The 16,938-nt window shown below is 41.3% G+C and overlaps 1 protein-coding gene across 1 annotated transcript; it reads right to left on the bottom strand.

The window, feature by feature from the left end:
• Nucleotides 1-13,654: 13,654 nt before the first annotated feature.
• FZD1 (frizzled class receptor 1) lies at nucleotides 13,655-15,655 on the bottom strand. The gene has a single exon (XM_082259364.1). It carries the CDS (start codon nucleotides 15,524-15,526, stop codon nucleotides 13,874-13,876), a length of 1,653 nt encoding a protein of 550 aa, XP_082115490.1. The 5' UTR covers nucleotides 15,527-15,655; the 3' UTR covers nucleotides 13,655-13,873.
• Nucleotides 15,656-16,938: the final 1,283 nt, after the last annotated feature.

The following is a 16,938-nucleotide window of genomic DNA, read 5'->3' on the forward strand; positions in this document are numbered from 1 at the left end:
CGTTCCGGGTCCCATTATCCTGCTTTTTTGGAGGGAATCCGGCTGTGTTTGGGGGTTTGGTTGCCAGGGTGGGGGGGGGGGGGGGAACTTTATCGTTTTGATGTTGCGGTTTGTGTGACTCCCCCATGTTGGGGTGAGCTGGTCTATTGTTTTTGTATGTTTTGTTTGTGTGAAAACTTCAATAAAAAGAATTTTCCAAAAAAAAAATTTAGTTTCTGTAGGGAAAGTGTTAAGTGTCAGGGGGCCGTAGTGTAGTGTAGGGTTAACTGACAGTGACTGCTATGGCAGGGTGACAAAACCCTTCCATAGCAGGGTGACCGCTATAGAGAAATGATCATTTCTCTGCTTCGGGACAGGTATGTGGCTTCTCACCAGCAAGCATTTTTTAATGCTGCAGGGGCTGCCACTGCCAGTGCTTTTTTGAGGACATGTTTGATGTCAGACATGACATCTGAATATGTGTATAGGGGGTATATATAGACATATATGTCTGAATATATACCCCTAGACATATATAGGTGTGATAGTAGCAGAAATAAATGCTTGCGCTAATGAAATCATTTACAGTAATATATTTCTGCTACTATCACACCTATATATGTCTAGGGGTATATATTCAGACATATATGCCTATATATACCCCCTATACACATGTTCAGATGTTTTGCCTGCCTCAAAAGAACCCCAAAAAATGCCAAAAAAACGCTAGTGTCAAAAAAAAAAATGCCCAGGTGTGTTTTTGCTGGCATTTTTTGGGGGGTTTTGGAGGCAGGCAAAACATCAGAACTTGTGCACAGTACCACTATACACAAGTTCAGATGTTTTTCCTGACTGCAAAGAACCCAAAAAAATGCCTGCTATTAAACCGGCAAGGTGTTACAGCAGAGAAGCCATATTCCTGTGCTTAAAGTTTTCTAATACAAACGATCTTTTTTTTTATGGTTCTGGACATGCTACAGAGCTGAAACTTCACAGGTACACCTTTTAGACCCCCCAGACACAAAATCACACAAAAAAAAGTTCTTAAAAATTGTCATTTTTGATAAAAAAGCCAATTATTGAAAAATTTAAAAAAAAAAAAAAAAAAAAGAGATTTTTTGATTTTTACTTTGGATTTAGTATCTGGGGGGTCTAAAAAGTGTACATGTGAAGTTTCAGCTCTGTAGCATGTCCAGAACCCCCCAAAAATTAGCATTTTCTTATAATTTTTATTAGAACAGGAATACGGCTTCTCTACGGCGCTTTTTCTTGCATTTATCGGGCATTTTTGGAGGCAGGCATGACTTTTTTTGGATTTAGTGTCTGGGGGGTCTAAAAAGTGTACCTGTGAAGTTTCAGCTCTGTAGCATGTCCAGAACCAGAAAAAAAGATAATTTTTCAGTAGAGCAGGGATGGTGGGACCCCTCTTTTACACTTATATGATCTTTTTTTGGGGTTCTGGACATGCTACAGAGCTGAAACTTCACAGGTACACCTTTTAGACCCCCCAGACACAAAATCACACAAAAAAAGTTCTTAAAAATTGTCATTTTTGATAAAAAAGCCAATTATTGAAAAATTAAAAAAAAAAAAAAAAAAAAAGATTTTTTGATTTTTACTTTGGATTTAGTATCTGGGGGGTCTAAAAAGTGTACATGTGAAGTTTCAGCTCTGTAGCATGTCCAGAACCATAAAAAAAAAAAGATCGTTTGTATTAGAAAACTTTAAGCACAGGAATATGGCTTCTCTGCTGTAACACCTTGCCGGTTTAATAGAAGGCATTTTTTTGGGTTCTTTGCAGTCAGGAAAAACATCTGAACTTGTGTATAGTGGTACTGTGCACAAGTTCTGATGTTTTGCCTGCCTCCAAAATCCCCAAAAAATGCCAGCAAAAACACACCTGGGCATTTTTTTTTTTGACGCTAGCGTTTTTTTTGGCATTTTTTGGGGTTCTTTTGAGGCAGGCAAAACATCTGAACATGTGTATAGGGTGTATATATAGGCATATATGTCTGAATATATACCCCTAGACATATATAGGTGTGATAGTAGCAGAAATATATTACTGTAAATGATTTCATTAGCGCAAGCATTTATTTCTGCTACTATCACACCTATATATGTCTAGGGGTATATATTCAGACATATATGTCTATATATCCCCCCTATACACATGTTCAGATGTTTTGCCTGCCTCAAAAGAACCCCAAAAAATGCCAAAAAAAAACGCTAGCGTCAAAAAAAAAAATGCCCAGGTGTGTTTTTGCTGGCATTTTTTGGGGAATTTTGGAGGCAGGCAAAACATCAGAACTTGTGCACAGTACCACTATACACAAGTTCAGATGTTTTTCCTGACTGCAAAGAACCCAAAAAAATGCCTTCTATTAAACCGGCAAGGTGTTACAGCAGAGAAGCCATATTCCTGTGCTTAAAGTTTTCTAATACAAACGATCTTTTTTTTTCTGGTTCTGGACATGCTACAGACCTGAAACTTCACATGCACACCTTTTAGACCCCCCAGATACTAAATCCAAAGTAAAAATCAAAAAATCTCTTTTTTTTTTTTTAATTTTTCAATAATTGGCTTTTTTATCAAAAATGACAATTTTTAAGAACTTTTTTTGTGTGATTTTGTGTCTGGGGGGTCTAAAAGGTGTACCTGTGAAGTTTCAGCTCTGTAGCATGTCCAGAACCAGAAAAAAAGATCATATAGGTGTTAAAGTTAAAGGAGGCTCCCGAACCACATCCCTGTTCTACTGAAAAATTATCTTTTTTTTTTTCATGGTTCTGGACATGCTACAGAGCTGAAACTTCACATGCACACCTTTTAGACCCCCCAGATACTAAATCCAAAGTAAAAATCAAAAAAATCTCTTTTTTTTTTTTTTTTAATTTTTCAATAATTGGCTTTTTTTATCAAAAATGACAATTTTTAAGAACTTTTTTTTGTGTGATTAATAGTTAATGGGGCATGACCCAGAACCCTAGGCACTTTTTAGGGGCATTTATTGGGTTTTAGGGCTTAAAAATGGTGTTTTTTGATTACAGAAGTTCGGGTCCCATTGATTTCAATGGGGTTCTGAAATCCGGGCCGAACTTTCGTGAAGTTCGGGTGTTCTGGTCGAACCGAACTTTTCAAAAGTTCGATCATCCCTAGTCTACACCCTAGCAATGCTTATGTACTGGTCAGGCATGCCGATTGTCTAAAAATCGTATATTATAATAACCTTTATTCTTCGTGATCATGTGACCAGTGTCCCATATCCTCCCCCTAGCTCGGGGGGCTGTGGGTAGATCCCCAAATCGGTAGATCCCCAAATCAACACTTGTTGGCTTGTACCAACATCACATGTCTCAGAAGAACTTTAGGCCCCCTTTCACACAGCTTTCCGATCAGGTCCACCTTTCAGTTTTTCAGGCGGACCTGATTGGACGCTCCATGCACCCCTATGGAACAGTGGATGTCAGCAGTGACATCTCCGCTGACACCCACTGCTATCCAATCCAGTCTGTGAAATCCATACGGATGGTGACCCTATTTTCCATCCGTCTGGATGAAAACGGAAAGGAGAGCAGGGCTCTGACAGGTCCATCTTTGCACAGTAAGCGGAGACGGACCCGTCATCTGCCTGCTCAGCAGGGATCAGCAGATCAATCCTCGCTGAGCAAAACTCCACCAGGTCGGAAAGCCCGTATAAAGGGACCCCAAGGCTGACCATGCATTATACAATTTTCTTTAGATTTACCTTCAACTATGTAGTACAAAGGCCTGCCTTATTGAATACAATTGGAAGTGTTGTTTAGCTTTGAACTCATATTATATGGTTTTTGGTCAATCTAACAGAAAATGATACAAGAGGATTGAACATGAATGGGCCATACACACTTTACAATTTTCTTTAGATTTTTTCCTTTAGATTTACCAAAACCATATAATATGAGGTAAACTCTAAACACTTTCAATTTGTATGTAATCAGGCAGGCCCTTGCACTACATAGTTGAAGGTAAAGCCCCGTTCACACGTACCGAATGTCGGCCGAACGATCGGCCGTCTTTTGTCTGGTTCTGTCCTGTTGGTTGAAAAGTGCTAAAGATTGAACACGAATTTTGACGGCCAACAACAGCCGACTGCAGAAGTGATGTCATGTGCTGGTTTACTTTCCGTGTGTTTTTTCTTTTCTGAGCATGCCCAGTCTTGCAAATCTGCTGATTGTCGGCCGAATTCTGTACTGACTGACGAACAATCGGCCGTTCTGGTGTTGGCCAACAAAAATTTTAATGCCTGCACACCAGATTCTGTTCGGCCGAAAAGTCGCAGTCGGTTGTCGGAAGCATCATACTAACAAGCCGACAATCGGCCGATCGGTCGGTGGCCGAATATTTACGGCCGACAATCGCTACGTGTGTACGGGCCTTAAATTTAAAGGAAATCTAACAACAAAAGTTGTATAGTGTGTATCCAGCTTTACACTTGATTTAATTAAACTAGAGTACAAAATCTGGGGCATATGAGCGCCCAGGTTTTTTTTGTCAAAGATGAATTGATTAAGCCGATTGGCTACCATGCACAGCAGCACCAGATTTTGCACTCTTTGGTTTTAGTAAATCAACCCCTGATTTATTCAATTGACTAGTAACATACACTTTAACCACTTAAGGACCGGGCCTATTTCTAACACTTGTTGTTTACAAGTTAAAATCAGTTTTTTTTTTTGCTAGAAAACTACTTAGAATCCCCAAACATTATATATTTTTTTTAGCAGAGAGAGAATAACCCTAACCCTAAGAGAAAAACCTTAGAGAATAAAATGGAGATCGTTGCAATATTTTTATCACACCGTATTTGCGCAGCAGTCTTCTAAACAAAATTTTTTAGGAAAAAATTAAGAAAACAATTAAAGTTAGCACAATTTTTTTCCCATAATGTGAAAGATAATGTTACGCCGAGAAAATAGTTACCCAACATATCATGCTTCAAAATTGCGCACGCTCGTGGAATGGCAACAAACGTTGGTACTGAAAAATCCCAATAGGTGACACTTTAACATTTTTTACAGGTTACCAGCTTAGAGTTACAGAGGAGGTCTAGGACTCAAATTATTGCTCTCGCTCTAACGATCGCGGCGAAACCTCACATGTGTGGTTTGAACACCGTTTACATATGTGGGCGGGACTTCCGTATGCGTTCGCTTCTGCGTGTGAGCTAACAGGGACAGAGCTCTTTAATTTTTTTTTCCTATTTTATGTTTTGTTTTTTTTTTACAGTTTTAAAAAATATATATTTTTGATTGTTTTTATTCTTATTACAAGGAATGTAAACATTCTTTGTAATTGAAATAATGACAGGACCTCTTTATTGTGAGATCTGGGGGTCAAAAAGACATCTCACATCTAGACTAAAAAAAAAAAAAAAAGTAATTTGTTTTTTCATGCTGAAAAAAAATTGGCTCTTTAACCACTTTACAACCGGAGGATTTTGCTGTCTTCCGTCCAGGCCACTTTTTGCGATTCGGCGCTGTGCGACTTCAACTGACAATTGCGCGGTCGTGCGACGCCGTACCCAAACGAAATTTACGTCCTTTTTTTCCCACAAACAGAGCTTTCTTTTGGTGGTATTTGATCACCTGTGCGATTTTTACTTTTTGCGCTATAAACAAAAAAAGAGCGTTTATTTTGAAAAAATAACAATATTTTTCACATTTTTTTATATGAAATTCCCCCCAAAAAAGATGTAAAAACCAATTTTTTTAAAAGTTTTTGGCCAATTTGTTTTATGCTACATATGTTTGGTAAAAAAAAAATCGCAATAAGCGTATTTTGATTGGTTTGCGCAAAAGTTATTGCGTTTACTAACAAAGGGAAAGATTTCTGTCATTTTTGGTGTTTTTTTTTTAACGCGTAATGGCGGCGATCTGCGATTTTTTTTGCGGGACTGCGACATTGCGGCGGACAGACCGGACCCCTGACTGACATTTTTGGGGGTACCAGTGACATTACTGCAGTAATCAGTGCTATATATATGCACTGTTACTGTAAAAATGACACTGGCAGGGAAGGGGTTAATTTTATTGGAGAGGGAGGGGTTAATGTATGCCTGGTGCTTACTGACGTGTAGGGGGGGAGGTGACTGAGTGATTCATGGACAGATCGGATGTCCAGCTATGCTGAACAGTCCGATCTGTCACTCCCTGTCACTATGGAGATCCGCCCGCTGTGTTTACACACAGCGGGCGGATCTCCAGACTCGATCCCCGACGATCGGGTAAGAGCAGCGGCGATCGCCGCTGCTCCTCCCCTGGCCCGACTCCCGCTGTGAATGAAAACAGCGGGAGCGAGCCTTCGGCGGCGCGCAAGCGCCGCCCAGAAGGGGAGGAGTCCAGTCACGTTAATACTACGTGGCTGGACGATAACGAACCACTCTGCCGCAGTAGTATTACTGTGAGCGGTTGCAGAGTGGTTAAAACCGGTTGCTAGGAGAAGACGTTTGACATTGCTCAGGTCCTCCAAGACCATAGAGTCGAGTGGGGGCCAGCCTGCCCTCACTTGACTTCCTGTCTGTGAGGAGCGTGGACCGGATCGTTTTCCCCGCTGACGGGTCTGGTAAGTGGGGAAAACGACCAGGAAGCGGCGGGAGGGGGCACCTCTTTAGCCGCACGTAAGGGTGATCCCGCGGTGAATACGCCGCTGGGACCGCCTTTATCTGAAAGAAGACTGCCCGCCGTTTCGAAAAATACTGGGGCTATGGCAGCTATCTGCTGCCACAACCCCGGTATTTAAAGCGGAGTTCCACCCAAAAGTGGAACTTCCGCTTTAGGTGGCCCTAACCCCCTGACATGCCACATTTGGCATGTCATTTTTTTTTGGGGGGGGGGGGAGCGGGTACTTAGTTTTGACATGTACCCGCTCCCACTTCCGCTCGGAGCGCCGCGGCGCCCTGAGCGGAAGTTCTCCTCAGCCCCTCCCTCCCTGCAATCTTCTGGGACATGTCAGAGGTCCCAGAAGATTGCCGGCCAATCACAGCGCGCAGCGCGACTCGCGCATGCTCATGCGCAGTGCGTACCCGGCTGTGAAGCCCCAAACTGTCACAGCTGGGTGCCCACAGCAGTGATGCCGGCGCCGAGGGAGAGGATCGAGGCTTCGGGCGGCCGCATCGCTGGACCGTTGGACAGGTGAGTGAAATGGCTGGAACTCCGCTTTAACGTCAAAGTACAATCAACGGCGGGTGGTCGGTAAGTGGTTAAAGCGAAACTAGACCCATCAATTTAACAGTTTCAAAAAAACAGGTTACATTCCCAGCATTTTCCAGGAATGGAACTGTCACATTGGTTTTGCTCTCACCCAAACTGTCAAACCTTCGAATGTCTGGTGCCATAACTGATCACATGTGCAGCAACATGGCAGCTGAAGATCAATGGCCTCTAAGTGACCGTAATCAAACTATGTAGCCAGTCTTATCTCACCATTTGTTGAGCTAGGAGTCTAACCATAGGGCTAGTTGCACAAACAACCATCAATAAGGAAAAACCTGAAAATTGAGATAAACTATATTGTTAAAAATATGGAAAAGCAGGAATTTAAAAGAGACTTGGGGATTGAAAAATCTGGTGCAGCTCTGCTTAGAATCCAATCAGCTTTCAGGTTTTTTTTTTTAAAATCAATGCTTAATTGAGCAAGCTGAAGTTAGAAGCGGATTGGCTACTATGCACAGTTGCACCAGATTTTGCACTCTACTCTTTTTTGGTCACCTTCTACGGTCTCTGGAATAAGCCCCTCCTATCCCTATATACTCACCTTAACTGCGCTCCCTTGCAGCTGGCAAGAATACCCAACATTGCCCTTGAGATGGTGTCTGGGCTGACTGCATGGGCACAACTGACATCAACACTTTCCAGTGTCACCAAAACAACCAATCTCAGCGCCAGCTGCTAAGGTACAGGGGAAGGCAGATAAGGAGAGTATGGGGGTTGGGATGCTCTTTTCAGAGACTCTCATGTTGCCTTGGGAGTGGACAGGGGTTCTCCACCCCCTAAATTACATTTATAATTGGTGTGGCTGTGCGGGCCACAACATTCATTCACAGGGATCTGTGAATAAATAAACTACAAGTCTCATCTGGCACCATGGCAGACTTGTAATTCTGAATGGACTGCAAGGGCGCTGATCAGCCTGCGCATAGTCCATTCATTCTTTATTCAGCTAACAGAATTTTACAGACTCCTATAAGATAAAATAACTGCACTTTTTTTTTCTTTGCAAAAATATGTGCATTTATTTTTTCATTAAGGTAAACGAAGGGCTCTTTCTTACATGGACAGACTGGACCCTCTATTGTCCTCTATAGAATGGTGAATTTAAATTGATATTTGTCCGATGCGCTAAAAGCCAGAGGAAAGGGATCTAGCGGACTGAATAAGATGGAAGTTGGACAGGCAGTCCGTTTACATCCGACTGCCCATACAGGAGAGCGGGCTGTGTCTTTGTCCGCTCTGCATAAGGGGAGCAGACACAGACCAGCCATCAGCCTGCGCAGCAGAGATCAGTTGACAGATTCCCCACTGAGCTGGCAGAGTCCCCCCCAGTGTGAAAGGGGCTTTAGCCTTTAAATATAAAGCTGGACACTGAGCGAATTTCAACAGGTTCCCATACTGACCTTAATTCTCTTTGTGGGTGGCCCTGTAAGCGCTCTCCTCTAGGACACCCATCAATAGAAATAAAAAGTAACAATCAAAACAAAGAAAAATAAAAAGTAACAATCAAATCAAAATAAATAAGTCAAAAAGGAGCCGGGCAAAAAATTGTTGGCCAAACAGTGGCTGCATCCAATCAGATGCAGCCACTGTTCAGGTATTCTGACAGCCAGCGGCAAGGGCTGTCAAAAAATAACCGACACTGCAGATTTGTCCACCCATGCTGTAGAACGTAGATAGAGAAATCTAGTTTGTTTTTTGTGTTTTTTTTTCGTATGAGCAAAATAAAAAAAAAATAAAAAAATAAATAAAAAAGGGGAAATATTTGGCCAGCTTAATTTACATTATCACAAAAAAAATAAAAAATAAATTAAATGCAGAAAAAAAAAAAAAAAAACGCACAACATAAAAATTGAAATTCAAATTTTACGAATGGTTTCACAAGCTGCGTACTTTCCTAATATACGCACAACTAAGTGAAACATTTCTGTTTACATACCACGGCTTATTACACACATCTGCTCTCTGCACTACTATGAAATAATCCCAGATGAGCGCTTTCAATATGTAACAAATCAGTTTATAGAATTTTACTGCTGAAGATTTTTCTGCTACAGAAAAGCTGCCCTGACGCCTTTGACGTTGTCGTGACTGACAACCACCTTTCCATCCTACCGTCATGAGCTTTGTGACTGGCAGCTAAACCTTCAATTTGTGAGCTTCTTAAAATTCCACTAGCCTGGAGGGGCACTTGTCCCCCTAGGCCATGGTGCTACAGCCAAACCCTCACTCTATAGGCCTGATGGGAGTTCAAGCTGGAGGAGGAGACGGAGAGAGCTTGTAGGGATGGGCCAAAGGCTTCCTCCAGCAGCTTCAGTCACAAAAAGCTCATTTTGAGTATAAGCAGCATACTATCACAGCTGGAGGAGACCATGTAAACACAGTTATTGATGAAACATTAATGCAATCTGGCCAAAAAAAAACGGTGCTGATCATAGGAACCAGCAAGGGTACAGGTTTCATCCTTCCCTAGGAGAAGGTCAGCTAGAGTGCCACTGTCTTCCATTAGCAATACAATCATTTCCACACCAGTTCCTAATAATATATCTTAATAATTCCTTAACCACTTCCGGACCACCCACCGCAGTTTTAATTTGGTACATTGATGGTAAATACCGGTGTTATGGCAGCTATCTGCCCCGGTATTTTCTTACAGGGCAGGCGGTCCTCTTTCACATAAAAGTGGTCCCAGCGGGATCTCTTTTATGGGCAGCAGGAGAGGAGGTGACGCCCCCCCCCCCCCTCCACCATCGGTAGCTGAGAAAATCCAGTTCGTCCATGTCCCAGGCAGAAATTCGAGTAAGGGCAAGATGGCCCTAATGCGACTCTATGGCCTTGGAGGACCGGAGTGACGTCATACGTCACTTCCTCCCAATGGTCTTAAAGGGCCCATTTTTTTTTAATGCTGAAAAAAAAAAGCCTTTTGTTTTTATTGCTTTTAAGAGTAGATTGAGATCTGGGGTCAAAAAGATCTCATCATTAATGAGGACCTGTCCTGCTTATTTCTATTACAAGGGATGTCTACATTCCTTGCAAAAGGAATAAAAGTGACCACAAAAATAAATAAAATGTTTTAAAGGGATATAGTGTAAAAATAAAAAGGTAAAATAAATTTAAACAAACATTTAAAGTGCCCCATCCTTCCAACCTCGCGCGCAGAAACCAACGCATGCGCAAGTCGCGCCCACATATGTAAACGGTGTTCAAACGACACATGTGAGGTATCGCCGCGATTGTTAGAGTGAGAGCAATAATTTCAGCCCTAGGCTTCCTCTGTAACTCTAAGCTGGTAACCTGTAGAAATTTTTAAAGCGTCGAATATGGAGATTTTTTTTTTTTTTTTTTTTAGGTACCAATGTTTGTCGCCAATCCACGAGCGTGCGCAATTTTTAACCATGACATGTTTGGTATCTATTTACTCGGCTTAACATTTGCTTTCACATTGTAAAAAAAAAAAAAAAATTGGACTAACGTTACTATTTTTTTAATTCGGAAAAGTGTATTTTTTTTACAATAAAATGCGTTTGTAAGACAACTGCACAAATACAGTGCGACAAACTATTACAACAATCTCCCATTTTATTTTCTAGGTTCTCTGCTTAAAAAAACAAAAAAAAAAAAAATAGATATGGTTTGGGGGCTCTAAGTAATTTTCTAGCAAAAAACACAGATTTTAACTTGTCAGAAATAGGCCTGGTCCTGGAGTAGTTAAAAATCTATTGTTTTTTTAGTCTAATATATATATATATATATATATATATATATATATATATATATATATATATATATATATATATATATATATATATATATATATATATATATATATATATATATATATATATATATATATATATATATATAATTTTTTTTTCTTTTTTTTTTTTAAAGGCCTACATTTAAGGGTTAAAAACTCCTCTATAAACCCGTTTCCAAATTGCACAATTGAGGTTTACAAAATCTGTTTTAAAGATCATTAAATAAGCATCATTATACCCACAATAGATGACTTGACCACACTGCTCATTTATGTTTTCTACTTCGAGATAGTCTGACATTCAACATTTGTGTTATTGTTTGCTAGCAAGCTTATGTGTGAGTAAGTATAATGTTGAGTTGAAAGGAATATTTACCAAGGGGATTTATACATTATATATAAAAATATTATTATTATTTTTTTTTTTTTGGAGTTTACATTTTTAGAATGCTATATTGAATTTAAATAACCAGGAGTCATGCAGCATTGGTACACATGAAGAAACAAATCTCCCTATGAAATAGATGGGTGTATTTTTAGGTAACCCAAGGATCAAACTCCATAAACAGCCCTGTAAAAGTATAAACATTCTATTATTGTCACATGAAAAAGGCAAAAGGAAGCTCTTTGAGTAAACAAGAAGAAAACAAAACGTTTCATTTTCAAGCAACAAAAAAATAAGTAAACCAAGACATTTCACACTTTTATTTGTTTTATGCCTGATTTTTTTTCCCCATTAAGAACAAAAATTAAAATATTGGGGTTCTGAGTGTGTGAGAACAGAAGCTAAAAAGAAGGCACTTTGAACCAGTCCTTGATTTTGTATTTATTGCAAAGAAATTAAAAATGATATATGCATATATAAACTATTTCTCTATAAATATAAAATGATCTTCTGAAAAGCAAAAAAAAAAAAACAAACTATACTTATTTGGAAAAAAAAAAAAACACTGCATTTTTCCAGAGCATGAAAATATACATTTAGGAAGCTAAAAATCAGACATACTCATTATATATTGAAATCTGGAGACCAAGCTAGCAGGATGTTTGGTGGTGAATTTGAAAGGGGTTTTGTGGGAGGTGTGGGGGCGAGGGGGTATTACCCTAAAAGCAGATATCTATAGCAAATGTAAAAGGAAAAAAAAAATATAATAAAATAGCTATTGAAATAAAAATCATATGTATGAACCTTTCTTGGTAACTGTACTCCTATATATTGCCATATGTACTCATATTTCTTGGCACCAGCTATTGTTTGTTGTTTATGGTTTATTTGCAAAATTTCAATAAAAATATTAAACATAAAAAAAAAAAAAAAAATCATATGTACGAGAGTTGATTAGCTTATGTGTGGTTCGAAGTAGGGTTAAAAAAAAAAAAAAAAAAAAAAAAATTGTGGTATGCTATATGGCTCTTAAAATCTGCATTAACTTTAATTTAGAGCGTCCATTACTAGCTTTTAACCACATACAAAGCAAGATTGCATTCATTCCACAGCAAAATTTGCTCCACGCCCTGTTGCTATAAACACGCTGCTATGCAGGAAGGGGGAAAAAAAAAAAAAGGGGACAAAATAATACATTCATTTAGCCTATTGTCATCTAGCGGTCTAATTAACCCCCAGCACAATTAACTGTGCCCACTTTGGCAATTACCTAGTTAAATCAATCTGTGCTCTGCCAAATGGGGATTCCAAGATTTGTATCAGGAGCTGACAAGGTTAAACAAAGGCGGACCTCAGAGAATTTTTAACAAAAGAATCAACTTTCAGCTTGAAATGAATGAGAATATGGAGAGTCACTAGTTTTACTGGGGCAGGGGAAAGTGCTTTTACACAGTGAGCTCTACTAGGAAGGAAAAAAAAAAAAACAAATCTAAAATATATTTTTTTAGAAAAAAAAAAAAAAAAAAAACCCCTTTAAACAAGTAATAATTGTAGCTCAAATGTTATCTTCCAAGTATTATAAGCTTTAAAAATAATGCTAACATTTTGAGGATTTTTAATTTTAAAAGGATTTTTAATTTTAAAAAAATGTAAGCAAAAAATAAAATGATAAAGCATTTTCGTTTTCAATTATTCCATAGTTTCTCAAAAAAAAAAAAAAAAAAAAAAAAAACTATCTGAAAGAAAAATAAATTTCTTTTTTTTTTTTTTTGATGGAAAAGCTTTATGAAGCCATGATCCTCAATTTGCAAGCTTTATTTATGAAAGGAGAAGGAGCTGTGGGATTGTGGTGACACTGTCTAAATGCAAGCAAAGAGCTCAAGGGAAAAAAAAAAAAAAAAAAAATTAAAAAAATTAAAGATAGAAAAAAAAAAAAAAAGGAAGGATAATGGCTTGATTAAAAGGTCATGGTGCAAAAACTTGTGGAAGGCCAACAGTTTTTTTTTTTTTTTTCTGTTATTAGGCTAAAAGATAAAAAAAAATAAAAAAAAATAAAAATAGAAAAAAAATAAAAAAAAAAAAAGGATAATGACTTGATTAAAGGTCATGGTGCAAAAGCTTGTGGAAGGCCAAAAGTTTTTTTTTTTTTTTTCCTGTTATTAGGCTAAAAAGATAAAAAGCTGCTTACAAGTGCTATCAAAGTCCTTGTTTGTAAAGAACTCCCCCTCCACCCCCTTCCCAAAAATAAAGCGTTTTTATCTTTAAGCAGATGGCGTAACAAACCAAAAAGTGTTTTTTTTTTTTTTTTTAAATCTAAGACCCAGTAGACTTAGAACCTCTGAAGAGTTAAAACATTCTACATTTTGTTTCTTTTTCTCTTAAAAAAAAAGGCATGGTCTGGAGTCATTTAAATACAAAATATACTTACAAAATGTTACAACTATTATTTACATGAAAAAACATACACACTGTACAAAAAGGAGAAGTCGAAGGTCAGGCACCCCTCAGACGGTCGTCTCCCCCTGTTTACTGTTGGTGAGTCTCGTATAAAACTTTCTCCACGAGTTGAGCGTTTTTCCTGACCAAATCCAGAAGCCAGAAGTTATTCCGACAATTAAAGTCATGAGATACTTAATCATAAAGACTGTAAAATCCGGACTCATGGGAGGGTGGTTGCTACTGGGGCAAGGGATGGCATAGGTCTTGCAGCTCTGGCTTACCCAACTTTTCTCCCATTGTTCCCTGAAGGCTTGTTCGTAAAAATAACAAGCGATAACGATGGTGGCGGGGACGGTGTAGAGGACGCTGAAGATTCCGATCCTCACCATCAACTTCTCCAGCTTTTCGGTTTTGGTGCCATCGTGTTTCATGATGGTCCTAATCCTGAAGAGGGACACAAAGCCAGCCAGGAGGAAGGACGTGCCAATGAACAAGTAAACAAAAAGTGGGGCCAATACAAATCCACGCAGGGCATCCACGTTATTGATACCAACGAAGCAAACTCCGCTTAGGATATCTCCGTCAACTTGCCCCACCGCCAGGATGGTGATTGTTTTGATGGCTGGCACTGCCCAGGCAGCCAGGTGAAAGTACTGGGAGTTGGCCTCGATGGCTTCGTGCCCCCATTTCATCCCGGCCGCCAGGAACCAAGTCAGGGAGAGTATGACCCACCAGATGGAGCTGGCCATGCTGAAGAAGTAGAGCATCATGAAGAGGAAGGTGCATCCCTCTTTCTTGGTGCCCTGGGCCACTGTCTTGTAGCCGTCCTCGGAGAAACGCTCGTTGCAGACCACCTTGTCCTCCAGCAAGAAGCCGGCGATGTAAGCGATGGCCACCATGGTGTAGCAGCCGGACAGGAAGATGATGGGCCGCTCGGGGTAACTGAAGCGCTTCATGTCCACCAGGTAGGTCAGCACGGTGAAGAGCGTGGAGGCGCAGCAAAGCACCGACCAGATGCCGATCCAGATGCGGGCGAAGCGCAGCTCCTCAGGGGCGAAGTACATGAGCCCGTGGACTTTGCCGGCCTCGCAGGGGGCGCCGCAGTCCTTCTCCCCCAGGAAGTGGTAGTTGACGTAAGCGGGCACTTTAAGGGCCCTGGGGCAGCTGAACTTGTCCCGGTAGGGGGATCTGATGTTGGGGTTGCTGGTCCAGAGCTCGGGCAGCGCCGGGGTTGGGGTGCCCTTGTCGGACGTGTTCTGCCCCACGCACAGCTCGCCGGCGCCGTTCACCGGGAACTTTTCGCAGCGCAGGCTCTCGGGCCACTGGAAGCCGAATTTGTTCATGAGGGCCTCGCAACCCTGCCTGGCCCGTTCGCACAAGGACCGGCACGGCGGCAGAGCCTGCTCCAGCACGGTGCACACCGGGGCGTACATGGAGCACAGGAAGAACTTGAGTTCTGGTGAGCACTGGACCTTCACCAGGGGGTAGAACTGGTGAACCTCCAGCCCAGCGTCCTCCTGGTTGGTGTGACCCAGCAGGTTGGGCATGATGGTCTGGTTGTAGGCGATGTCGGTGCACAGGGGGATGGCGATGGGCTGGCAGTAGCCGTGATCCGGGATGGAGATTCCTTTCTCCCCATTATACTGAGCCGACACCGACAGCAGCAGCAGGAAGAACGGCAGCAGGCTGCAAAGTTTAGAGGAGTCCCGCCGTGCCATGCCGGGATGATCCCTCGCCAGGACAGTGCAGCAGCATGAAGCTGGTCCGGTGTGATCGGTGTGCGAGGCTCTCCCTCTCTACCGCGGACTGCAGACCGGAGCGGAGCGCAACTCACTCTGACCATTTGTGTCAATCCTTCAACTCGTCTGGGCTGTTTCCAGGCTCCCCGCTGCCCGCCTCTTGGCTGGGAGGGAGGAGCCTTGAAACCGACGCCAACTTCTAATGTGGAAGTAAGGGATCCTCGCACAACTCTTCCCTGACCGATCGGCGCGGGTTCGAGGCTCGGGGAGGGCGGCTCTGCTCTACTCTGCATCAAAACACTTAAACACCGGAGAGAACAGTTTTCATTTAGCCATGTAATGAGCAGAAAAGACATCTTCTTCTATGAAATAATGATGGGGTTAACCCACTGAGCTGACCATACACCATACAATCTGATTAGCCTGCTTGATTGGATACTAGTTGAATGGAGGTTTGTTCTCATATTATTTTGGTATACTTTTTGTTTACAAATTTAATTCAGTATTTTGTTTTCTAGAAAATTACTTATACTTCCCCCAAACATTATAGATATTTTTAGCAGGGGTGTCCAAACTATGGCCGTCCAGCTGGACACCCCTGCCGTAGAGAATTAAAGGCGATTTTTACAATATTTTATGTCGCATGGTACTTGCGCCGCGGTTTTTTGGACACCCCTGCCGTAGAGAATTAAAGGCGATCTTTGTAATATTTTATGTCACATGATACTTACATAGCGTTTTTTCGGACACCCCTGCCGTAGAGAATGAAAGGCGATCTTTGCAATATTTTATGTCGCATTGTACTTGGCAGGGTTTTTTCGGACACCTCTGCCGTAGAGAATAAAAGGCGATCTGTGCAATATTTTGTGTCGCATGGTACTTGCGCAGCAGTTTTTCGGACACCCCTGCTGTAGAGAATAAGACGATCTTTGCAATCTTTTATGTCGCATGGTACTTGCACAGCGGTTTTGTTTGGACATCCCTGCCGTAGAGAATAAAAGGCGATCTGTGCAATATTTTATGTCGCATGGTACTTGCACAGCGGTTTTTCGGACACCCCTGCCGTAGAGAATAAAAGGTGATCTTTACAATATTTCATGTCGCATGGTACTTGCACAGCGGTTTTTCAAACGCAATTTTTTTGGGGGAAAAAAAATACACTTTAATTGGTTCCCGACTGCCCGCCGCAGTTTTACTCTCTCTAGCGCAAACCGACGTAGCTCTACGTCGGTCACACGTAGGGTGCTGGGGAGGGATGCCAATGCACGGGGCCCCGATTGCCGCCGGGCACCCGCGATCACTCCCCGCTGAGAGAGGACGGTCAGCTGTTGTAAACACAGCAGACCGTTCTTCTCCCTGAAATGATCACAGAGCGCCTGTGATTCTGCTAT

Source organism: Pelophylax lessonae, assembly GCF_965119305.1.
Source record: "Pelophylax lessonae genome assembly, chromosome: 5".
Taxonomy (NCBI): Eukaryota; Metazoa; Chordata; class Amphibia; order Anura; family Ranidae; genus Pelophylax; species Pelophylax lessonae.